Source organism: Xylocopa sonorina, chromosome 6 (genome assembly GCF_050948175.1).
Source record: "Xylocopa sonorina isolate GNS202 chromosome 6, iyXylSono1_principal, whole genome shotgun sequence".
NCBI classification, from domain to species: domain Eukaryota; kingdom Metazoa; phylum Arthropoda; class Insecta; order Hymenoptera; family Apidae; genus Xylocopa; species Xylocopa sonorina.
This window is the reverse complement of record NC_135198.1, coordinates 12,106,067-12,129,528: the sequence shown is the minus strand read 5'-3', so window position 1 is coordinate 12,129,528 and position 23,462 is coordinate 12,106,067. Positions and strand designations below refer to the sequence as shown.

Here is a 23,462-nt window from a genome sequence, read left to right as displayed (position 1 = left end):
TTTCAATTGCGTTCGTTCGTCAGAATTCAAGCCTGTCCACTGGCCAAACGATCAGCTGAAATGGAAAGCGCCAATAACGTCTGTCCGTAACGCGGACGATACACGGCGTTCCTGTCTGAAATGGAAACCGGACGTTTCCCTCCATTAAAATAATCCCCCGTCTCTCCCCACCTGTAAGTAAAACTAGCAGAATAACATCGTCAACGGTCAGCCATTGTCGTGAGATGTGAAGAGTTTTTTGTGATACGTTAACTTCGTACACCGGAGCAATTATTGCAAACTTGAAACTGAACAATCAACGCTGAGATGCATACAATCCCAGAATTAGGTACAAGTGTGCCGGCGTTCCTTGCCAAACTTTGGAAGCTGGTCGAAGATCCCGAGACTGACGACCTTATTTGTTGGTCACCCGTAAGCACTTTTATTTTGTTATTCCCTTGCAAACCCTACGACTCTCGTATACACCGTGCATTACAAGTTCCATCGGACCGCCTCGACACGCGCTTTCTAAACGGCAACCAATTTATTCACGATGACGGTATTGTACCGTGAGAAAGCGAGTCAAACGTAAGCTAAACGTTGACCTCTGTAATATACATTTTTACGTTCACAACCTATATTTCGCATACACCCGAGCACTGCTATAATTTATTCTCTGCTTACTCGGCTGATTGCATACGCGTTACGTTATTTCAATAATACCGCATTCTTTTCCATTAAATATCCAGGAATTGTCGACCGACGAATCCTACGGTCCACGGATGACACACGACAGATCCTTGCCGCGACAAAATTAATTCATTTCAGCGCAAAGTTTAAATAAACGCATCCCCTCTAAAATGATTCTTCTAACCGGTCTCGTTTAACTTGTATATTCGCGTGAATTGTTTAATCGTACGATTGCTAACAATGAAACGAATAACAAACGTTAATTTACGTATGTTACATTAGAATTCTAATAAAATATATATCAGTTTCATATGGATTGTACTTTGTAACAAAGAAAGTATGCGTTAAATTTTATTGAAATATATAGCCGATTGTCTCGATCAATTTTGTCATTTTTTGTAATATAGTCTCAGAAATAAGAACTAATTCAATGTTTTAATATTCACGTTTGAATGTAGCATTACCCGTATTATATAATGCATTGATCATAATCATAGTACTTGTTATTTAATGCAGCTTTACTGTAGAGAAAAAATTCACATTTTATAAATTATTTAAAAACAGATTATATCATATGATTTCCTTTACTTCAGAATGGAAGGAGTTTCTTCATCAGAAATCAGGCACAATTTGCTAGAGAATTGTTGCCACATTATTACAAACATAATAACATGGCCAGCTTTGTTAGGCAGCTGAATATGTGTAAGTAATATCGTGCGATACCTTTAACATGTACAAGAATATGTTTCATAGTTTGTTAATTACATACATATGTTTTCCAGATGGTTTTCACAAGAAGGTTTCTGTTGAACTTGGCGGTTTAAAATGTGACAGAGATGAAATGGAATTTGCACATCAATTCTTTTGTAAAGGACATCCATATCTTGTAGAACATATTAAGAGAAAAGTATGTATTGCGAATTGGATACAGGCCTCCTGTGAATTGGAAACATTTACATAAATAACTTGTGATTTTCGATTGCCAGATTGCGTCTAGCAAAGGACAAGATCCAGCACTTACTCCTATCAAACCAGAACTAATGAATAAAATGCTTACCGAAGTAAGGAGTATGAGAGGTCGTCAGGAGCATTTAGATTCAAAACTTGGAGCCATGAAGAGAGAGAACGAGGCATTGTGGAGAGAACTGGCAATGCTTAGACAGAAACATCTTAAACAACAGCAAATTGTCAATAAACTTATACACTTCCTGGTTACTTTGGTACAACCTTCCAGAAGCGGTGGTCTCTCCGTTAAAAGAAGGTATCCGCTTATGATTGATGACTCTAATCGCCAACGTAGTAGCAAACAGGCGAAATTGTCAAAGGTAATTACACACGTTTCATAAAAACTTTGCTCTTCATTTATTACAATATGGATATATTTTTTTTTCAGCCGCAAGCGTCACCTGCAGGACCTGTGATTCACGAGCTCGATGCATCAGAACCGGAGATTGATTCCGAATATATTGTTGCAGAGTACGTAACTTTCGGCATCGTAAATTTATACTTTTCTTATTTACTGGAAATAATAATCTTCCTTTACATTTAGAATGTTGGAAGGACATTCGAATCCATCCATTGAAAGTCCAAAACATAATAATACACCAACAATGGAAGAAAATATGGAAACAGTTCACTTAGTTGATGAGACTGTTCATTTACAAGATGATATACAACTTGTTAATCCACAAGAAGTCGAAGCAAAGAAAAAACGCGGATGTAAGGGTAAAAAGAAGTAAGTTGAATTTATATTATTACTGGAATATGTAGTTATTCCGATAGTAGATGTGCTAATTAAAATAAATCACGTGTTTCACACGTGTCATGTACAATCTTTCAATTTATAAATATTTTTCGATAGAAGATGGAGTTTTGCATGATAAACACATAAATTTCAATGTCTATTAATTATATAAAAAAAGGATTTTTGTGTTCTCCATTTTGCTTCTCCTTTTTGTTGAGGCTAGGGAAAACGATGAGAAAGACAAATTATAACATACTTTACAGATTCTACATTATTCCCCATGCATGGAATGTAATAATTAACTTAACGAAATTAAAGTTGTTATTCTATTCGCTTCGATAAAAGAAAAAAGACAAACACAGGGGCATATAATTTTGATCTTTCAAGTTGTATTGCATTATTAGTAGCTTCATCTATGACAGTTGGTATTAAAATCAAGTCGCACGTACATATATCACAACCTGATTGTATTTCCTAAGAACAGAGAGCAAGGACATGTATAATCGAAAACGACTTCTTTTTCATAATTCATAACATTAATCTGTTCTCGGTAATTACTCATTACATCGTTACAATTTAAATATTGCCAGGAGGAAAAACAAGGTGCCTGTCAAAATTTTGATCCCATCAACGGAGAATGGAGAGGAACCGAGGTTAACATTTTTCTCTTATCGTCATTTGGTGTTGGTGTTCATACTTTTATAGAGATTATTTATACACAGTATCGCAATTTTGCTTAATTTCATTTTTCTCTTTTCTTTTTTTTTTTCCCTTTTTTTTTTGCATGTACGTTTGGCAATATTGCGATGACAATCTTTTTCGGATGACATTCTTTTTTATTTAAGGGAGAGAGTACACTTGTGAAAAGACTAAGTGAACACGTTTAAAACGAAATTTAAGTATGTCTGTGCTCGGCACTTAGAAAAAAAGAACATAAACTGTACTTATCTTCCCCTTAAAACGACTTGATACTAAAATTGATCTTTTCTTAAACTACTAGTCTTTCAACTATCAGTAGTTGCTTTTTTTCAATTTGTTACATCAATCGCAATTCAGCTGTATTAAAATAGAGATCTGAAGAAAGTTAAAGTCTTGAAGATGTTAGTTTCAGAGTAGCTTGTTATTTTTGTAAGAGAAGTCTTGTTAATCCTTGGTTGAACTACATGTATTTAATTTCATCATTATGTATCGTACAGTCCTATTACTAGCTGCATCATTTCATATTAATATCATTAACATTATTTTTGTATCTTATGCCTCTGATCGGAATTAATGTTGTAGTTAATATTTTGTCACATAAAATACTTCGTGAAGTTCGCCCTCATTTTTTGTGATTCAGGTTTCGGTAGATATATGTGCATGAAAAGCTAGTCTAATCTGTATAAAGTGCGTACATTTCCCCGGTATATATAAAGTTTACTACAAGATATACTTTACAATGCTATATATTAGAGATTTATTCCATGCATGACTATGTCCTTTTGAAAATTAACTGTGATATAATACATTTTGTCTGTGTATAGTACATAATTATATATAATCTTCAGATTGCACAAACATGAATTTTTAAACGTGAATACTTTTGAAAGTATCAAACTAAATTGACCACTAAAATATATATGACTATTTTAAATAATAAAAAGGATTTGTATGGTGAAGTGAAATATAGAAGAATAAGTATATACATATATTTTCAATGTTCTTCTAAACTTGTTGTTATTATTAAAACTATTCATCGGATCATTCTTTAACTTTCTTATTTCTTCTTCATACATATTTCACACCATTTTACTGTACTATTTACATTTTCCTTTTTTTCATATACAGTTTGCTTTTGCAAAACTTTATATTACTATGTATCACAAAATAACTAATGTTATAACAATTATACTTTACCTCATATCTAGAAGCATGTTCCTATCTTATAGTATAATGCTTTAAATTCATTGTCTGTGTATGTTCTTGCAATACTTCCATCGATCAGAATTACTGTAGTCAAGAATGTATTGAAAAAGCAGATAATGGCACAGCAACGATACTTTAAAAAAATTCAAGAGAAACGAAGATTGGCAAACTGCTTGTCTCACTTTTTTTAGGGAAGAAACACATTTACTTGAAATGCCATTAGAAGATTCGCCTGTGACGATTGCGCTGCTGGAGAACAAGTCGAAATCAAAGCCGATACCGGTTGCGACAGTGCGTAGCTCGAAACTAGCCGCGATGGCTGCAAATATGAATCGAACCCCCGATGCAGAGCCCGAGCTCGACCTGGAAGCTGCAACAGATTTGGAGGAAGAGGTTGAAGAAAATGACCCGTCACTGGTAAAGCTGGAAGATATACTGATAGTGCCGGAAATTATAAACGAGGAGGTCGAGGATAACGAGAACGCAATCGAGTTCGATGAGAACAACGGGAACACCGAGCCCATTGAGAATGGCACAATATTTGAGCAACTTGACAAAACGGCAGACGGTAACGCTGAACAGAGCACCAGAAGGGTATCTTACATAAGTGCTGATGAAAAGTGCACGGAACAGAAGAAAGCCAACTGCAATGGGGCAGATGCAAACAACTCCAAACATTTGTCTCTGAGTTGCGTCATTCCTTCTGGCATGTCTGATGCTGCTTACAGGTTAGGATCAATGTAAGTTCAACACAGACCATGGGTAACAAAATCTCCAACGCGCGGCTTATTCCACCTCTCTGGAATTGCTTAATCAGAGACTAGAGGTAGCTAACCTGTTTACCACTCTATTTCAAATTATACTTTAAAGGAAAGGTTTCAAACAAAGACTTATCATTTAATAGGTACACACTTTAACTAATAACGTGTGACATCTTTTTAGTAGATCCCTAAACGGTTGCCTTTGTGATCTAGGAATTCCACGATATTCCATTGAACCTGAAGAATGTATAGGATCCCTTGGTATCATATTTTCCAAATTATTCATAATTGTCGTTTTTTATTTTAATATTCATTTTAAAAGCATCGGTTTATTTAGTCTTGTGTAAAACTCAAAAATCTGATTATCTCTGCCTTGATAAAATTTTATTCTGAATGAAAAAAAATTTTATCAATATAGGTGTAAATAGATAATCTACAGTCATATAACTTGTTTGTTCTTTTATATGTTTAATATTTTTTGTTTAAAATAATCTCTCCTCTTGATAAATAATATTCCAAGTTAAATTTTTGAGATATGCCGATTGAAACTATTCTTACCTTTATATATATATATATATATTTGTAATTGAAATGTTAGAATCAGAATCTCAGTTGTATAATTTGTTAAGTGTTACTCAATTGTTATTCTATCAGTCATTTGTCTTTTCCTCTAGTTTTTACAGGTCAATTTGGTTTGAACATTTCTCAATGCAGATCCCTTGCATTGCTTTAAACTTTGATGCAAATTACTTAAAACGTTGTGCACTGTAACATTGATAATATTTTATTAGTAGTGTAAAATATTAAAACCATCTACATTTTTCTTGTCAATTTCCACACTAATTGATTCCACAGGTAGTACTTATAAAATTCGATCTTTGATTTTTCCAATAGATCTAACATTTAATTCAAACACAAAAGGATATAAATCTGCTTGTGGAGTCATTCAAACAAATAGAAAGATTGTACGTTTCAGGATCAATACTGAAAGGATTTACATCGATTTTTCTTTTTAATCCATAATGTATGGATAAAGTGTACGGGTAAATTTAAATATTTCAATACATTTCGATCTACTTTTAATAATTCTCTATAGGGAGGAAATGGATAGTCACCTCGAAACAATGCAGACAGAATTGGAAAATCTTCGTGAAATTCTACGCAGCGAGGGTTACAGTATTGATGCGAATACGCTTCTTGGTGTAAGTAAGATTTCTGAAAAATTGAGTTTAAAAATTTTGCTAGTATATGTATAAAGACGTATACGACGTATATGACGATTTTTTAATTGTCAATTAATGTGCATTTGCAGTTATTTGGGGCCGATGATCCAATGTCGTTTGGCATGCCTGTAAATCCAGAACTAAATCCACATTCTGAGAAAGAAGAAGATGATCATGCTAATGGTAATTTAGTTTTCAATTGTACTGCGTAACGCGTTCAAACATTATCAAAGCCGTAATTAAATACTGGACTCGTCAATATACTTGCAGTTGCAGAAAGTATTAATGGAACAGGTGGTGGTGAACTTATGGCGTATAATCCTACGCCAAGTTTACTAGACTTCGACGATGATATTTTCTTGAGTGCTACGTCTCCCAGCACAGTGGATGACACTGCTACGACCAGTCATTATAACTCAGATCCTCTGGATTTGGAGGATAACAAAGCATCACTCCTTGATTCTTTAACAAATGATGTAAACACTTCATCGTAAAGTCTCATTCCTATGGTAAGTTTTACAATAACTTCCTTTCTCTCTCTCTCTCTCTCTCTCTCTCTCTCTCTCTCTCTCTCTTCCATTTTTACATTTAGTAAACAATCATATCATTTAGGGAAGGAGAGAAATTTTTATATCTATCGCGCAATAAAAAATAATCGCTTATATATTAATAATCCTTAATTTTTTCATTACTATAAATATCAAATCTGTTGTTATTAAATCGGGTGAGAAAAAAATTATATAAAATATATTTTTTTCCAGTAGTTGGTCACTTAAACGCATCTTCGTTGAAACGAATTACAAAATTTCTTCATCTTGAGATTGTCTTTCTTCGAGAGGTTCAGCCTTTCTCTCTTTAAAAAAAAGAAATTGTCTCAGGATAGATTTTTTTGCAGGTTCAGATCACTGTTGCGTCCAATGCTTTGGTTTCAGTATGTTTTATTCTCGATGGATCATCACGAGCATGCTCTCTCTCTCTGTCTCTCTCTCGGTGTAATTTGATGACTACACAGATATAAGCAAACAAGCTTGTAATGTACAGACAAGGAGAATGCGGTCTCGATACGTGTGCGGTCAATCAAATGATTCCATCGATTTATGGAGGACAATAAAAATGCCTAAAAACTACCGGGGCGCATAAAATCCTCTGGATTTGCTGCTATATGTACAAAAAATTTGATTGTTACAGTAACTTTTCATCAATTAACGTTGATCTTGTGTCGTATTCTATTCACAGTATACAATGTATATTATATACTACAGTGTTGGCAGTATAATGTGGACAAAGATAAAATAAGGAGGTTGCTCGTTAACCACTATATTAATTGATTTTGTAACTTTGTAGATATATATATATATATATATTTTTTTTTTTAAATTCGATCGAATATGAATTACTTGTACTTTTGTTTCAAACTAACGAAAGCACGTTATAGTGACTAACGTTTCGATCAAATTTTGAAGTTCCTGTATTTCACCTTAGTAATTATCATCATTTCTTATATTTATTGCGCAATTTTTTTCCTATGACTCGAATTATATAAATGGAACAAAGTAGACTGACTATATAAATGATGTTAAACACATTACTAGGTTTTTTGCATACTTTTGTCACTTGTAATTGCTAATGATGTTATTATTTGCGGGATTTCATTCACGTAAATAATTTAAAAGGGGAAAAGTATATACGAAATTCGTATTTTTTGCGTCGAATTCTTCTATTAAAGAAGGAATAGTTTTATGTATACACGTTGAATGTAGAAAAGAATTACATTGAAACGTCCAGTGTTCTTGTAGATCAAGGTATATTGTACAGAGAAAGAAAGCAAACGGACAGAAGCGATTTTATATTTTTATAATAAAAAAAATCTGTACGTTTTTAAACACTTTATCATATGATGATAATTAATGTTTATTTCTGAACGTCGACTTTCATTGTACATAAAACAATATTTATTTTTCTCTTTGTAAATACACATCCATAAATTGTGATAATATTGTAATAGGTAATTAATGAATTCATTGCATCGAATCTCTTCATGATTGTGTTAAAAGTATAAGCATCTTGTTATTACGATCTTTTTTAAGTTACATTTAAAACAAATGAATAAAAAATATGTTAGAAATGATCAGTTGCCAAGTGTGTATTTATTACGATATATAGCATGATGTTTGGTTTTCTATATTAGAAAATGCACGCTTGCAACAATTGGTTTCTTGTAGAAATTCATAAGTATCGAATACTTTTTGTACCATATTTGTTTATTTCAACAAATGCACGGGTGAGACTGATTATACTTGATTCATTTATATAAATACATACAACGTATAATATATAAATGTCTTTTAATTCTTTTTTACATTACTTTTCACCTAAATGTGCAGTGCTTATCTGTACAGACATATCTGTAAGTCTTATACACTGTAATTATTTTGTTTGATCTACAAGGTAAAATCCAGGAGTCTCTATTCATTGTCAAAAAGTACGAATATATATATTTTTTAGAGAAAAAAATTACATAATATTTGTTTTAGAGACGTCGTATATCTTATTAACGAAGAATTCTTCCAATTCCGATATGATTATACGTATTAATTATATATAATTTTGTTTTCATTTTTTTTTTTTTTTTATATTAACAAAATAGTTCTTATGTTTTTGATTAATAAATACTGCAGTTGTGCAGTATTTGTTTAGTTTAGTATATAAACTGTTGGTCAAACTAAAATTAATCGAGAAAAAAGATACAAATTATACCTTTGCACCTTCTGGAAGTGAATGTAGGAATATCTTATGGACAGCTCGGTGATATTTCACTTGCGGTTAACCAAAGGTATTATCTGTTATGTTGTTTTCAGTTCCACAGTATTTCAACTGAGTTCTATTTTCTACATTTGATAATACTGTGCATTGCCAGTATCAAATCTCGAAAATACTCGTTTTTTACATTTGTGAGCATACGGTAGGACATTTTTAACTAAAACAATTCACATCTCTCGGTAATGAAGACAAAATAAAATGTATTTATTATATGAGAATTTTGAAGCTGTTACTAGAACACAATAAACGCTCACCTCTGCTATTTATAAATGTATAATTATTTTTTTATTTTAGCCTTGGAAGAAAGACTGCTGGGTTTTTAATTACCACATTGGTAATATCCTCGTTTTAATTAGAAAATATGATGCTCTATGATGAACCCTGTAACAAGTTTAGTATGTGAAGGTGATGATAGAAAGAGTTAAAAAGGGGTACGCACAGTGTGTGATTCGCACTTTAAATTCCTTGAAGAAGAAATAGAACGGCATAAAGAACGAAATTATATCTGCTATAAACGTGGATCATGGAAGAACGATTTACTTCACAAAAGAATACGCAGCAGTAAGGCGAAAATGAACACACGCATCGTAAATAGCATATAGTGTATCGTGGAAGAACAATTCTTGCTTTCAGCGATTTGTATATAATCAAGCAGGATTGCTGCATCGATAAAAAAAAAACACGTAGGATATTTTCTGAAAACATCCACCACCTGAAAAGTAACAATTTTTTACATAGCGTGTGTATGTGTGTGTATACGTGTGCGTGCGCGTGTATGGTGCACAGTATTAGAACACAAAATGAGTTAATACAATATGTAGGGCTACGTCAGAAATGTGCATAAGTATATGTATATATAAATCCATACATACATATATATGTATGTATATCCGCAAACGAATGGAAACCTGTTAAAGCGTATAAAATTTCTTTAATATCTCTATATTATTTCGTAATTTTTACTGTGGCAGAAGGTTCAGACAAAGATAAGAAAAAATAGTACAAACTAAGATTTCAGTGTCTCATGTACTAGAGCCCTATCACTGCCTCTTTGTTATATACAATTTTTCTTTTATTGTTAGCTAATAATCCTGCATACTTAATCCCCTACAATTTACTCTTTTTTTTCAATATCTCTATAATAACCCTTGTAAATGAGCTCGAAAATTGAAAAAGCAAGAAATGTAAAGTTAATATTAGTATTTATATCATTAAGTTAATAAACTAAATGCTTAGTCTACACTCTTGTGTTACTTAAAAAATCTTTTACTTTCATTTAAAGATAAAAATTATATTTATTCAACTAATTATTCCTGTGCAGTGCATAGATGTAAAGATATGTCAGGCACGATGTTTCACTAAACACTGAAATCTTAGTGTTGAGCTTTTAAGAATGATAAATTGATAATTTGAGTTTTTGTGTGTATCAGAAGATAATATAATGAGAATAGTACATTGTAATCTTTACCATATTAACATATGTTATTTTAATTTAACGATACAAGTAGATCTTTTTATATTCATTTATCAATAAAAAACGGTTTATATTATATTACAAATTAAAAAAAAAAAGTTAGTATATGTTATGTAATTCCATGTACAGTGAAGTGTCAACCATACATTTATGTATTTTACTTTTTTTTCCATGTTTAAAAAGTAATTTCTCAGCACACTTCATAGGTTCTTAGATTTAACTCAGATTTACACATGTGTTAATATTACTTCTATTGTCACACTATTAAGTATCTATTATTTAATTTCCAATATGTATGAAAAAATTAGGGTATTTTTTTGTTTAAAATACTTGTCAAGAAAAAATGTTATTGGTTTTCTATGGGCTATTAAAAGAATTACCTTTTTATTACTATAACACATAGAATATTTTAAACTAATTGACTCTTCCAAAATGTAATAGAGTAAGAGCAAATATAGAAAGAACAATTTTGGAATATTTACTTTTCTTCTAGTTTAGTATTAAATGCAAAGAATTCGTTGTCCCAATTACTTATATATACGTAATATGTTTGCATTGCATTGTAGTAAAGAATTAATCTAATTGTAAACAACTTGCTATACTACTTAATTGTCAACAAAATTATACACTGCAAGGCCTTTTAATTACAGATTAATTGTTTGCCTAAAATGATCCTTCACTTGCCCATAGAGAATCAAACTGCGAGTTGGAGTGAAAATAAAATCAAAACTTCGTATCCTGTACAAAAGTATTGTTGATACTGCACTGCTTGTAGGTGTGAAATTTTGTGATACAAAAAAGAATTTTGTACAAAAAGATAGGATCAATTTGATGATCACGGGTGAACGACGATTACTCGCTTAATGGTTACGAATGGCGTCTTTTGCTACTAATCATAAAAAAGAGATATCAATTACAATAAAATTCAAAGGCAAATTAAAATGTATCGAAATATCAAAAGAAAAATAATGTGAGAAAGAAGTTTGCAATTTTTACTCGTCTACATCTATCTTGTAAAATTGCCTACAACTATAATGTTATCACGTCATAAATACACTCATAAAAAAAAAAGTATCAATTAAAAATATGACAACATCATTAAAAACCACAATCTTAGCCGAAATTACTTTATTCGACACAAATAGAAGTTTATCTATTTAAAAGTAATGTGTTAAATTTATTTGTTTTTAAATAAAATTTAGATCATTGTTTACAATAATCTTATTACATTATCCTGGTTCGAACGATTTATTCCTACATAAATTTGCACATAATATCTCGTGTATATTATGTGCAATGGTGCATGATTCGATAAATTTGTGAATAACATTTATACTACATTTGAAAATATTCGAGAATTTTAAGAAGCTGAATGAACGAAGTATATATTGTAGTGAATGTTTACACAGCAATATCCACAACAATTTGAAAGAACGAATAATTATTTATAACTAGAACAATATTATTTTTTTACATAACTAATATAAATATGATCTATATTGTATAAGCTTTAGTAAAAAGTAAATCTTAATTACATATCGTGTACGAAAAATATCAGTAAATTATATTCACATTTATTTTATGGATCTCTTTTTTCAATGGCAGCATTTTGACAAAAATACTTTGATTTGCGAGTTTAGCATACCAATTATTAACACTCTTTTGTACTGTTACGTGTGTAAAATTTATCTAGATTTAAACATTTTCCCTATTAATATGCAGCTATTGATTACTATTTGAAGAGATCTTCATATTGAATTTTTCAATTTAATGTATACAAATTCTTAAGTTCTTAACTTTTGATTTTTAATAGGAGCTGAATAAGGAAATATCGATTAAACTGACGAATCCTTCGAACGCGAAAATGTTGCATATAATTATTAGTTTTATCATTTCTGTAACGATTACTGTAATGTCCGTTGTACTGTATCGCGAAGAGAAATAAAATTTGTTAAAGATTATAAATTAATCCTTATGTAGTAGTGTTACTAATTATAAGTCACATAAGAATCGAAGAAAAATTGTGTTCATTTTAAATTATATTTTGGCTGATTTATTGCACTTTGTTAAAACCGCGTTATTATTCAATACTTTACAAATACGCTTAATTACACGCTTATTTAATTATTTTACATTTTACACTCTATAAGGTATTTAAATACCTTTTGTTGTTAATATATTCAATTTGTTCAAATGTACACTTTCCTGTAAAAAGATACTCCTAGTAAAGCGTAATAATCGTTGGCAGATATTTAATACGCTATTAAAAATCTTTATGTAAGTTTTAAAATGTCTCTAAATTGGAGTATGTACAATGTCGTTTAAAAATTCAGTGAAGAACTTTTTGTTAAATTAAATCTGTTTTTATCATATATATTTACAGTCATCTGTTAAAATAATACTTTAGTTTTCCCTTACCCTGTCCTTAAAATGCGAAAGGAAGTATTGAAGTCGTCTCTATGGCAAAGATGGCAATGAAGGTAACGGAGGAGCAGGTGGTGGAGGTATTTCATTCCCTGAGGAAACCATATCGTCTACGTGTTTGTGCCAATCTACGTTAAAGTGTGTCATACTTTCGAGACCTGCCACTGTCATCCCTCGACAATAACGGGAATCCAAGTAATGTAAACTCTTGCAATATAATTTAATGAAATCGAGTGTGTGATCCGTGAGTTGCGAACATCCCTGTGAAGGTGCCCAGTATTAAAAATATAATCTTACATAAATATTCATATATATGTATATTGTGTATTTTTTAGACATTTATCAAAATTGGCAGTCTGGTCATTAATTTTTTTTATTATCGCTATACCTGTATGAGAAGTCGTTTCAATCTATGTAATCTTTGCGCAAGATACGATATACCAATATCTGATATATTATAACAATGATTTAAATTTAAATTTTCGATTGCTGGATTGTTTTTTGACAAGTAATTCAGTCCGATATGTGTAATCTATAATGAGATATAAGATGAATTAGAAATTAATACTATTAATACACCAATTGAGCGGATTTATGCGCCTACCTGTTGGCACTGACTTAAATTTAAAATTCGTAACTCCAGAAAAGCGAACGCATGCTTTAAACTGACATCGGTGATTTTATTACATCCAGAAAGATCGAGCTCTTGGAGGCATTTAAGTCTAATCAAAGAGAATCCGGAGAACGTGCTTAACGGCTTAGATACATTCTCACAGAGATGCATGATCTCCCGCTTTCGATCAGCGTCGCGTACTATCTCTTCTTCCGCCTTTGAGCGTAAACTGATTCTTAGTCTGGATTCTGTAAATTCTGGTTTATGTACAACTTGTATTTTTTCGACATACTCATGGTTACCAGCACCCATACCCGTTAAGCCAGCGTCACTGACCTCGACGCAGTGGCTTATTTTTAATGTTTGCAAATGTACAAGCTCCTTGAATATCATCTATAAAAGATAAACTTACTTTTATATGCACGAGCATCGCCGCTGGGTACAAAAATTTATGATTTACAGCGACTCTTTTAAGTTTTAGTAATTCCTGAAAGTTCAGGAAAATGATCAGCATAAAATCTATCAAATCAACTATCGTTCCTTAAGATACCATACTATGCTCTCTTTTTTTTTTCTTAATACGGACAACGTCCTTTTTATAAAACATCTACGATGTTAAAATAACGATAATAAAATATTCTCCCGCGTACCTGTATCGTTTTATCAGTAACACCGTTAAAACAAAAACTAAGTTCCAGTTGTCTTAAATTAGGGAAAGACTTCGATATAGATTCAACTGATTCTTCGTGAAGATGCAGCGCATTCGCTGATAGTATCCTCATATTTTCCTTTCTTATCGTTTCTTCCGTTACGTGATTTTTTATTGGAGAAACCAAATTAATAGTGTCAGAATCAATGTCCTGTGCTACGCTATTGTCATCTATGTTACAATCAGAGCAAAGACCACGGGTAATACAGTCCCCTGTAAGCTGTTCATCTTCCGAGATATCAAGTTCTTTTAAATTTTTTAGTAATTTAATATATTTTATGCCATTGTCAGTCACTGCACGGCATCTTTTTATCCTAAGCGTTTCTAGTCTTGTCAGATTTTTACAAATGTGCAGTAAACTGACGTCTGTGATACGCACACAGAAACTAATGTCAAGTACTTTTAGACAAGTCTGATACTGTGTCAATCCTCTGATCCCTTCTATTGTCAATTGATAACAACCTTGCAGCATCAGAGATTCCAATCTCAAATCTTCCATAGCTGATAAAGTAGCCAAAGCAGTACCATCGATCAAAGTGTAACCAAAATTCAAATGTTTTAGCCTGGCTGCTTGTTGCTTCAAATACTGTAAGGTATTTAAAAAAGTCAATACTGATTTTGAAGCATCCGATAAGGTGATACTGCGCGGATAAAACTTTTTATATAATCCACAATGAAAAGATATTTGACAACCCATGAGACTCAAGGACTCCAAGTTAGGACAAATAGCAACTAGTCTGTTGAAAAGAGCATCGCTCAGAAATCGATTGTAACCAAGACTAAGTTCCTGAACATGTTTAAATGTTTGCACAAGTTCTTTTATATCATTCTCATCTTCTAAAAGTCTGCCGGACATTAAACATTCTCTGCAAGCATTAATGTGCAATACCTTCAGTGATTTGCAATACTTAAATATTTCTACAAGCGTCTTTTCACTTAAATCACAACATAACTGAAAATTATTATTAATTAAGTTAGATAATCAAATCTAATATTTAATAAATGTGAAATATTTAACTAAAGTAATTGTACCAATACTAGGCTTTTCATATGAGGACCGTACAGATCCCAAATTGGCATATTCCGTTTTAATTCAACTTCTCTAAAGGTAAAATGGTAAAAGGGTCTTGTAGAGTGTTGCAACACTTCCAACACTTCGTTTAAATTGTCTGCTCGTGGCCTACCAAGGACTAATTCTTCTTGGTCTACAAACTCCATAGCAAGAGATGCTTCGTGCCATGTTTGATTTACTAATCCTGCCGACATTCTATCCGATGTAGACAGGTATGACAATATATGTATAATAACCTAAAATTAGAAATGTAGTTATTAAATTTTCATTTCTTAAGCCGATAGAAAATATTGTACAGGTTATAAAGAAAGTATTACAAATCTTATTATAGACTAATTATTTTTTTCTCATAAAAATCGAGTAAATAGAAAGACATTCAATTAAAATAAGTATCTCAAACTGCACACAATTTTCCTGAATAAATGTTTGTAGTTAGGTTACCATAATACCACATATAATATTTACGATGTAATGAGTAAAAATGAAAGATTAAGTATGTTCCAAATAGTAATTTAAATGCAAATAATAATAACAGACTTACGTCTATAGGTAACTGAAAGTTATCCGTTTCTGTCAAGTTGTTCATACGAATTTTATTGTCCGACATTATCGCCATAATAAAATAAATGAAAACGTACCAAATGGCACAACTATTTAAAAGTTTCGACTTTAACCCGTGAATTCACGGTGAAACAAGTATTCGCACGGCAATCAAATCATTGCTCAGGTGTGTTACAGCTGTCTCTACAATAGTCACGTGTTTTACGCGCATACTAACATCATACCATAAACGTAACAACTCTGGTTTGCCGTCCACAATACATAATAGTTGTTACAAAGAACAATGAGACATTTGTAATTCCTAACTTTTCACTTCAACGTGATCGCAATATTGTTTCACTTCTGCTTTTAGTCACCGAATTTACAAGTAAACAACCTTACTTCTATTTAGATAGATCCGGCTTATATGTTAATATGACATTTACCAAGAATAATGTATTTTTAATTTACATATTCACTAATTTATTGCGATTAATAAGAGACATTCGCAACTACATAACGTGCGAGGAGAGATACTTTCGTTTCGTCGTCGACGACATATCTACTGATCAGCTGATCCATCAAAACAACAGCTATAAATGGAATTAATGGCTTACGTGCCCCAATTTTCGGAGGCGCCAAACTTTGAGGTAAATTGAATGCCTAACGACTTCGTTCACTTTACTCGAAGATACTCACGATTGTAATACATTTCAATTCCCGATTACTATGCTACAAGTACAAGAAAACATTAATATTTACATTTCCAAAGTGTACACCAATTATCCTGCATGTCTGCGAGCAACCACAACCACAAGATGAAATAATGAATATTAAGCCAGGAGACCAGATTTGGACAAAATTGAGCCGATGGTGTTTGAGGCAGCGTATTTTATCCAGAAAGCATCCTCTGACGCGTTGGTGTCTTAAAAGCACAACTGCGGTGAATTACGAGATTTCAAGGCACCTCAAATCACATCGTTACATGATACATCCTTTTAGCTCGTTCAGGTTACTCCTGTTAAACTCTTTTTTTTAATAGTTTTTGCAATTAATATATATATATATACATACTTCTTTGATTTTATCTAGAATCTTTTGGGAATCGTTCATGACTGTGTTCACTATTTTGGCTCTTTTTGTAACTCCAATATCTGTCACGTTTTATTACGAGAAACACGATAACTGGCACGTGATCAATGATTTCATGAATACAGTATTCCTCTGCGATATCGTCATGTGGTTTTTCACAGGATACTATGATTATCGGACGAAGATCATCGTCCTTGATCCTATGATAGTGGCACGGTACTTTGATCGCTAAATTGTAATAGTAATGCAATGTATATTATAAATCATTATGTGATTAATGTTTTCTTTTTTCTACATAGGAAATATCTGCAAAGTTATTTCCTGATGGACGTTTTAACTGTATTACCTATTAACTTCATCGACTTCATCATACCATACTCAATATGGTATTGCACCACGTTGAACATGATGAAAGTACTAAGGATCCGCAATATTATCGTTTATTCTCGTAGACTTCACAATGTTAGTATTCCGCGATAATGATTATAATCAGAAAGTCACTGATTAGGATGGATTTCAGGTGTTTAGAATAAGCTTTCAACTCCACAAAATCCTAGAGACGTCCATGGTGATTATACTATGTACGCACTGGGCTGCTTGTTTGGAATATTACGTCCCCATGTCTGTAGAAAAGTTGGGCACTTTAAGTAACGAGTTAGTACTTTGTCGCTGTTGCAGTGCTAAAGTATGCATCGTTTTAGACAAGTTTAAAAATGAATTGCACAAATTTTTATACAGTTCTTGGATCAAGTCGCCCTTTTTTCAAAATAAAACTTCGAACGCGAGGAGATACATAGTGTGTCTGAACCGAGCAATCGTCGGCTTCGTTCGCTCTGCTCACCATTTAGAAATGAAAACATCAGAAGACATTGCGTTGAATTTATTCATAACGATGTTCGGATTCTTCGGTAGCACATATTTACTAAGTAAGTATGAAATCATAGTATACTACCCCTTTCACTTAACAAACGAATATCAATTGATTTTCTCGTAGCGCAAATCTCTCAATTAATGACGACGTTTCATGTAACTATCAAACGTCACTTGAAAATAATACAACAGCTACAAGAGTACATGCAGTACAAGGAACTACCATACTCCTTGCAACGTCGTTTGTTAACATTTTATAATTATCGTAATAGAAAGAGATTTGAGAGGGACAAGAAAATTATAGAGGAGGTTTCGCCATATTTGAGAGAGGTTTATGCACCTTCAATCATTTTTTCAAGGGTTTAACTATAAAAATTGTTAGAAAATTTTCCTTTCAGGAGCTTATTTTGCATAATTATCTGAGACTAATTAATCGCGTGGAATTATTCAAGCATTTACCGGACACAGTGATAGCACAATTAACTGGTGCTCTACGCTCAGAAATTTTTATGACAGATGATAAAATTGTTAAGGCTGGTACTTGTGGCGATGCTTTATATTTCATATCTTCTGGGACCGTAGCGGTTTACACTGCTGTGGGAAAAGAAGTAACTATCTAACGTTATAGTACCTCAATCGGTTATTCTCTGGTTCCGTTTCTCATTTTCCTTTTCTCCGAATGAAATGCAAAGGTTTGTCATTTAGAAGACGGAAGTTATTTCGGTGAGATCGCTCTGGTGATGGACACCGAACATAGGATAGCGACCGTAATCGCGGTCGAGACCAGTGAGGTCTACGTATTACATCGCGACATATTTCGCAGATTTATATTGCCCTATCCCGATCTCTTGAATCGCTTACAAAACGTTGCTCTTGAACATTTAAACAAAAGTCTTCCACTGGACGCAGCGCAAAATTTAACGATATCTTCCATGCCGCAATATATTAATATAAGTAGTATAAAAAGTAAAAGGTTGTAAAGTTGTTAATTCAAATTTAAATAAAAGTTAACATTTAACACCTAAGAATGACTATTCTAACATCGATAAATTCTTCGTCTATGCGGATTCCTATAGGACTGCTGGTAAACTGACATAAATCTCCAATGCTCTGGGAAATCAACGTTTCTACACCTGTTAGTAACGTTCAAAGGAGAAGTCAGAGTATCAGTGGAAGATGATTTTCTGACGAAACAGGTCTTCGGTCTTGGTATTGCTGTTTTGCTTCCATTTCTTCTTTGATTGTTTTCAGCCTTTTCCATACCCAACGCTAATCCAACGGCCGATTTGATCAGTCTAGGATCTTCTCCGGTATTCCGTGACTCGCAAGCGATACATTTCCTGAAAGATACTCTTCTTGGCCGTTCTCGGGCTTCGTCTTTCTCCGAAATTTTCGTACTATTTAAATCTTTGCACAGACAATCGCAACAACAGTTCTTGCTTTCATTATTCTCTCCTTTGTTTTCATTCGCTGAGTGATATATACTTTCTTGTGATTTGCATCGACCCTTGCAATATGAAGATGCTTCGGCACTCCTTGATGCGCCGGAATGAACGGAAACTTTGGAGGAAGAAGCATGTTGAACTAGTGTAAATATAGCTGGCGCGAGGCCACCATCTGAGCCATCAATATGGGTAGGTCTACGTGGTTCATAAGCAGGATCTATGGGGGTCTCCCAACAAATAGCTAAGTCCATCTTCGTTTTAGGCTCCTTGCATCCTAGAGCTGGTCCACTACTTCTTCCCAAGCTCGTGCAGTGGCCTGCAGTTTCTCGTTTACAACAGTTACATTTTCCACATAAAGATTCACAGCAGGTCCGGTTAGGTTTCGTAATCTTGAAAACGGAATCGTCGACTCTATCAGGAAGAGGTTGATGCTCTAAATTTTCCGCGTGAAGTTTCTTCGCTATAGCGAACTGATCGTAACAATTTGGCCGATTCTCTGGTGATGATACGGGAAGTTTTTCCCTATTTTCCTTTTTTCCGCAACAGTCTACGATGTGCTTTTTCAAGGAAGATATTCTTAGATTTCCTGAAACGTAGCATGGCTGACAGCATTCGTGGTATTCGTTGTTTCCTGGAGAGACAAGTTTTCCTGGACAGTGGGCGCAACATTTCTGAGTCTTCATATTTACCAGTCTTCATTTCCTTCTTCTTCTTCCTTTAATTAAGCTCGAGCTTATAAACAATGCATCGATGAAAGTTAGTTAATTAGAATGAAGTTAAATCCCAGCACGTGAAAAATGTTGATAATGTTCACAAACTTCTTTTAATTAAAAAAGTTCATGAAGAAGAATATATTTATCGGTTATCGCGCTTGGCTTGAACCAACGACTGTTGGAATTCTACTTTCTATCTCTGAATTAACAAGAGCGGTTGTTTGCTTGACAACGGGATAGCTCGATAACCATGATACTCTACATAGTTATATACAATCTTGGCCACAGATAATTTTAGAATTTATAGGATATCTTCGTCTCCGGCTCAATTTTTAAAGACATCTAACATCGAACAAATTATTCAATCCTTTATCAAATTTCCGTTACCAAAATTCCTACGCTGATTAAATTATTTTAAGCTTAAGAATATCTCATATTTATCTCGCTATATCGTTGCTTCGAAGTGTAAAAACCGTCCTCATAAATTAGTTTACGTACTAAATTAAGTCCGTTCTGGGTAGCCTACATGTTGTATGCATTCAGTGCAACCAGGAAACTTTCCGATTCAGTTAGATTATTCCCCACATGGTTATACAATGCACTCGCGAGTAAGCGCGTGTCTGCACTAGAACCGTCGTGAATTGAATTGGGAATCACCAGTGATGACGGGGAAATACGATGAATCGTTTTAGTACTACTCTTTACCCAGAATTACAAATTTAAAACGCTACTGTTCGATTCTTAGTATAACGAATAATGTAATATGTTTTCGACGAAGTCAGTAAACGTGCAATTTGAGAGCTCATATCAGAAATTTGTAAAAGAACAAAGCTTATGTTACTGTCTAAACAATACGAAAAGTAGTAATAGATCTGTTTGCATTGTTTGCGAATGAATAATAATCTCGTGTTTGACTGATTTCGTAGACAGTATTTACATATTATTTATAGCTGCATATCGATGTATATACATATATGTAATTCAGTCGGTCAGCACGGCTCTGTTGGAGGAATGCCATTTCCCCTTCTACAAGCAGAAGCCTTGGCATAAAGCGTTGGAGAGCGTTTTTAAAGGTGTATAAGAAAGGGAGATGACAGTTGCCCGTACCACGCGATTCTAGCTCCTGGTTTTTTTTAGCTGATTAAGTCTAGATTCTGTCAGCGAAGCCTCATAAAGTGAATACAACTGGACAAATTATGATGAAATTCGAAACCTTATCAAACACTGAACACTCATAATATAAGGAAAAGTGATTACCGAGTCGGTTCGTTTTACTTTCAAGAATTGCTGATGATCTTCAGTAGTGTAGCATAAATAGATTGTTATGGTATAAAGAAGAGGTGCTTTCGGACGATCAATTTCAGTCAATAGTGGCCCTGAGACACTGGTAAACCCCGTATCCCACAGATGTATGACGTTTTCATGACATCACAACAACGGACATGAATCAGCACTATCCAATTTGTTGAATGGAGAGTGGACAAACTATTGAAATGCTGCCACCGAGCAAATCGGCTTCAGTCAAACACGCCGTCAACCGCAGCGTGGAAGAACTTGTTTTGCAAATAAACAAAACGCGCGCCAAATGCAAACGGCTTCTTTCGAGTTAAAATTCAAGAAAGGTAAATAATGTAAACCGTACATCTCCGTTCTTGCAGATTTAACACATCTTCTCTTTCTTTCTTCATCTTAAAGGAGTCGTCACAGGAAAGAGCAGGAAAGCACGATTTTCAAGCGCTTGAGAAACCTTGTGCGAGAGAACTTTCTTCGAGTGCATAAACTATAACAAAAATTAAAAAGTATTAAATACACAACGGGAATTGTTAATTGAATGTGTAAATCTATGTGAATTAAGAAACCGGTTAATCATGACTCAAGAAAAGAACGATCACCCGGAAATTATTTACATGGACGAAGTTAGTGATGAAATCTCAAAACCATTGACCTCTTCGTCGCTGGAGGCAATAGTTAGACCACGGTCTGGGTCTATGCTCGAAACGGATAACACCAACAACCTACCGCCCATTTCTGGTCCTGAGATCGATGACCTTGAACCAAGTGAAAGGCCAGCCATAGGATTTGACCACAGGGGAATAGACGATGGCCTTCTACCAAGTATCCCTAGGATTCCTGACAGCAGAAGTCCATTTTTTCCCCAGCCTCCGGTCCAAGTGATACCTGATGTAAATATTTATCAGCATAAAAAGACGCTGGCCCAAGGGATGATGGATTTGGCACTTCTGTCAGCTAACGCGAATCAATTACGCTATGTTTTACAAACTGATGGAGGACATCCGTATTACTATCCTTCTTTGACACTTATTGGCGCCAGTTTGTTGTTACAAATTGCAGTCGGGATAGGATTAATCTGGAATAGCAGATATAATGTTAAGGACGACAGTCAAATGTGTAAAGCTGAACGAGCTAACAACTGGACGGTAATTGGTATATTTTTGGTGACAATTTTTAATGTTTTTATCTCGTCATTTGGTGTCGTTGATGAAATTTCGCCAGTACCCGCGTGATTCGAAAACTGTTAGCGCAACCGTGTTAAAAATTAAACTGGGATAATTGTCAATACTTCAATACTGCGAATGAATGTATTGAATGAATCGAAAGACGAGTTGAATCTCTATTTTGTTATGAAGACAAAAGTTAGACTACAACTCGGCAGAAATTTGTAATGACCAGTTCATTTCTGCATCACTATTTGGATATCAAAGTGTCAAGTTTTTCTTGTGTCAAGCAGCATGATAAATGAATTTTGAAACTTTGCTCTGGTTTATACTTCCTATATCTGTACTCAGTGATTTATTGTGTTCAACTATTGTGATTTATAATTTTTATTACTAATACTGTAATTTGATGTACAAGATTAAAAACACAAGTACAAAATCAACATTTTTTAATTTACTATCTGTTATAAAAATAAACCTTCTCTAATGGAGATCTAAATGGCAATTATTTTTAAAACTTCCAAGACAATAGATAGGATAGTTGCTCGATAATTATGATAAATGCAAAAGTTATAATGTCTTTAATGACGAAACGAATCATCACGGATAGGGAAATACGATGAATCTTTTTAATTTTATTATACTTTTCCGGCAAAGTCTGCGATGCACTACTCGAACAGTTGTTGACTCTGTTAAAACAGTGCCATTAGTTCGTCTACAAACAGTAGCCTTAGCGTAAAGCGTTAAAGGGTGTCTAACGTTTACAGGGAAGTATATGACAATTGCATACGACATACACATTCTACCTTGTTTCTTTCTATCTGACTAAATCTACATCTTTTTAGGAAATCTGATTAAACGAATGCGGCTAAGCTAATGAATACTAGACAAGGAATTTTACATGACATAACGCCAAAAGAATGAGAAAGGAA

General features: G+C 33.4%; 5 protein-coding genes and 1 pseudogene across 13 annotated transcripts in view; 3 read left to right on the top strand and 3 right to left on the bottom strand.

Moving 5' to 3' along the window:
* LOC143424226 (uncharacterized) overlaps positions 1 to 23,462 on the bottom strand; it is an 89,128-nt gene that overhangs the window by 12,338 nt on the left and 53,328 nt on the right. The window lies entirely within an intron of this gene.
* LOC143424235 (heat shock factor protein) lies at positions 163 to 9,687 on the top strand. 4 transcript variants are annotated; one of them, XM_076896186.1, is made up of 12 exons: positions 163 to 411; positions 1,263 to 1,371; positions 1,452 to 1,576; positions 1,656 to 1,994; positions 2,063 to 2,145; positions 2,219 to 2,404; positions 3,004 to 3,066; positions 4,510 to 5,046; positions 6,176 to 6,281; positions 6,392 to 6,485; positions 6,573 to 6,811; positions 9,417 to 9,687. In XM_076896186.1, exons 1-11 carry the CDS (start codon positions 307 to 309, stop codon positions 6,794 to 6,796), a joined length of 1,971 nt encoding a protein of 656 aa, XP_076752301.1. In that variant the 5' UTR covers positions 163 to 306; the 3' UTR covers positions 6,797 to 6,811; positions 9,417 to 9,687. The 4 variants fall into 4 exon arrangements, with proteins under 4 accessions (XP_076752301.1, XP_076752299.1, XP_076752300.1 ...); XM_076896184.1 differs by having other exon boundaries at positions 4,510 to 5,058; XM_076896185.1 differs by lacking the exon at positions 9,417 to 9,687 and adding an exon at positions 7,198 to 8,825 and having other exon boundaries at positions 4,510 to 5,058.
* On the bottom strand, positions 9,249 to 16,347 carry LOC143424230 (F-box and leucine-rich repeat protein 13). 4 transcript variants are annotated; one of them, XR_013101907.1, is made up of 8 exons: positions 15,956 to 16,347; positions 15,375 to 15,650; positions 14,284 to 15,294; positions 13,625 to 14,026; positions 13,409 to 13,552; positions 13,015 to 13,281; positions 9,377 to 9,503; positions 9,249 to 9,297 (listed from the first exon to the last, which is right to left on the bottom strand). XR_013101907.1 is itself a non-coding variant. In XM_076896168.1 (8 exons), exons 1-7 carry the CDS (start codon positions 16,028 to 16,030, stop codon positions 13,054 to 13,056), a joined length of 2,091 nt encoding a protein of 696 aa, XP_076752283.1. In that variant the 5' UTR covers positions 16,031 to 16,345; the 3' UTR covers positions 11,272 to 12,047; positions 13,015 to 13,053. The 4 variants fall into 4 exon arrangements, 3 of the variants coding, with proteins under 3 accessions (XP_076752282.1, XP_076752283.1, XP_076752281.1); XM_076896168.1 differs by lacking the exons at positions 9,249 to 9,297; positions 9,377 to 9,503 and adding an exon at positions 11,272 to 12,047 and having other exon boundaries at positions 14,284 to 14,490; positions 14,536 to 15,294; positions 15,956 to 16,345; XM_076896167.1 differs by lacking the exon at positions 9,249 to 9,297 and having other exon boundaries at positions 9,322 to 9,503.
* Positions 16,453 to 18,934, top strand: LOC143424240 (potassium/sodium hyperpolarization-activated cyclic nucleotide-gated channel 2). Its single transcript, XM_076896193.1, has 9 exons — positions 16,453 to 16,604; positions 16,727 to 16,965; positions 17,047 to 17,262; positions 17,346 to 17,508; positions 17,567 to 17,700; positions 17,785 to 17,972; positions 18,041 to 18,246; positions 18,315 to 18,524; positions 18,609 to 18,934. Exons 1-9 carry the CDS (start codon positions 16,554 to 16,556, stop codon positions 18,894 to 18,896), a joined length of 1,695 nt encoding a protein of 564 aa, XP_076752308.1. The 5' UTR covers positions 16,453 to 16,553; the 3' UTR covers positions 18,897 to 18,934.
* LOC143424245 (uncharacterized) lies at positions 17,760 to 20,379 on the bottom strand. Its single transcript, XM_076896205.1, has one exon. It carries the CDS (start codon positions 20,042 to 20,044, stop codon positions 18,953 to 18,955), a length of 1,092 nt encoding a protein of 363 aa, XP_076752320.1. The 5' UTR covers positions 20,045 to 20,379; the 3' UTR covers positions 17,760 to 18,952.
* On the top strand, positions 21,874 to 22,690 carry LOC143424254 (ninjurin-A pseudogene; annotated as a pseudogene).

What these genes read in the sequence shown, in the direction of transcription:
- LOC143424235 (XM_076896184.1), top strand. Translation starts at nt 307, where the DNA reads ATGCATACAATCCCAGAATTAGGTACAAGTGTGCCGGCGTTCCTTGCC. An exon ending in GCTTACAGGTTAGGATCAAT is followed by an intron (nt 5,059 to 6,175) that starts GTAAGTTCAACA and finishes AATTCTCTATAG; the next exon opens with GGAGGAAATGGATAGTCACC. An exon ending in ATGCGAATACGCTTCTTGGT is followed by an intron (nt 6,282 to 6,391) that starts GTAAGTAAGATT and finishes GTGCATTTGCAG; the next exon opens with TTATTTGGGGCCGATGATCC.
- LOC143424245 (XM_076896205.1), bottom strand. Translation starts at nt 20,044, where the DNA reads ATGAAGACTCAGAAATGTTGCGCCCACTGTCCAGGAAAACTTGTCTCT.
- LOC143424230 (XM_076896167.1), bottom strand. Translation starts at nt 16,030, where the DNA reads ATGGCGATAATGTCGGACAATAAAATTCGTATGAACAACTTGACAGAA. An exon ending in ACTTTCAGTTACCTATAGAC is followed by an intron (nt 15,651 to 15,955) that starts GTAAGTCTGTTA and finishes TTCTAATTTTAG; the next exon opens with GTTATTATACATATATTGTC. An exon ending in ATTTAAGTCAGTGCCAACAG is followed by an intron (nt 13,553 to 13,624) that starts GTAGGCGCATAA and finishes ATCTCATTATAG; the next exon opens with ATTACACATATCGGACTGAA.
- LOC143424240 (XM_076896193.1), top strand. Translation starts at nt 16,554, where the DNA reads ATGGAATTAATGGCTTACGTGCCCCAATTTTCGGAGGCGCCAAACTTT. An exon ending in TTGGGCACTTTAAGTAACGA is followed by an intron (nt 17,701 to 17,784) that starts GTTAGTACTTTG and finishes ATTTTTATACAG; the next exon opens with TTCTTGGATCAAGTCGCCCT. An exon ending in CGGTAGCACATATTTACTAA is followed by an intron (nt 17,973 to 18,040) that starts GTAAGTATGAAA and finishes ATTTTCTCGTAG; the next exon opens with CGCAAATCTCTCAATTAATG.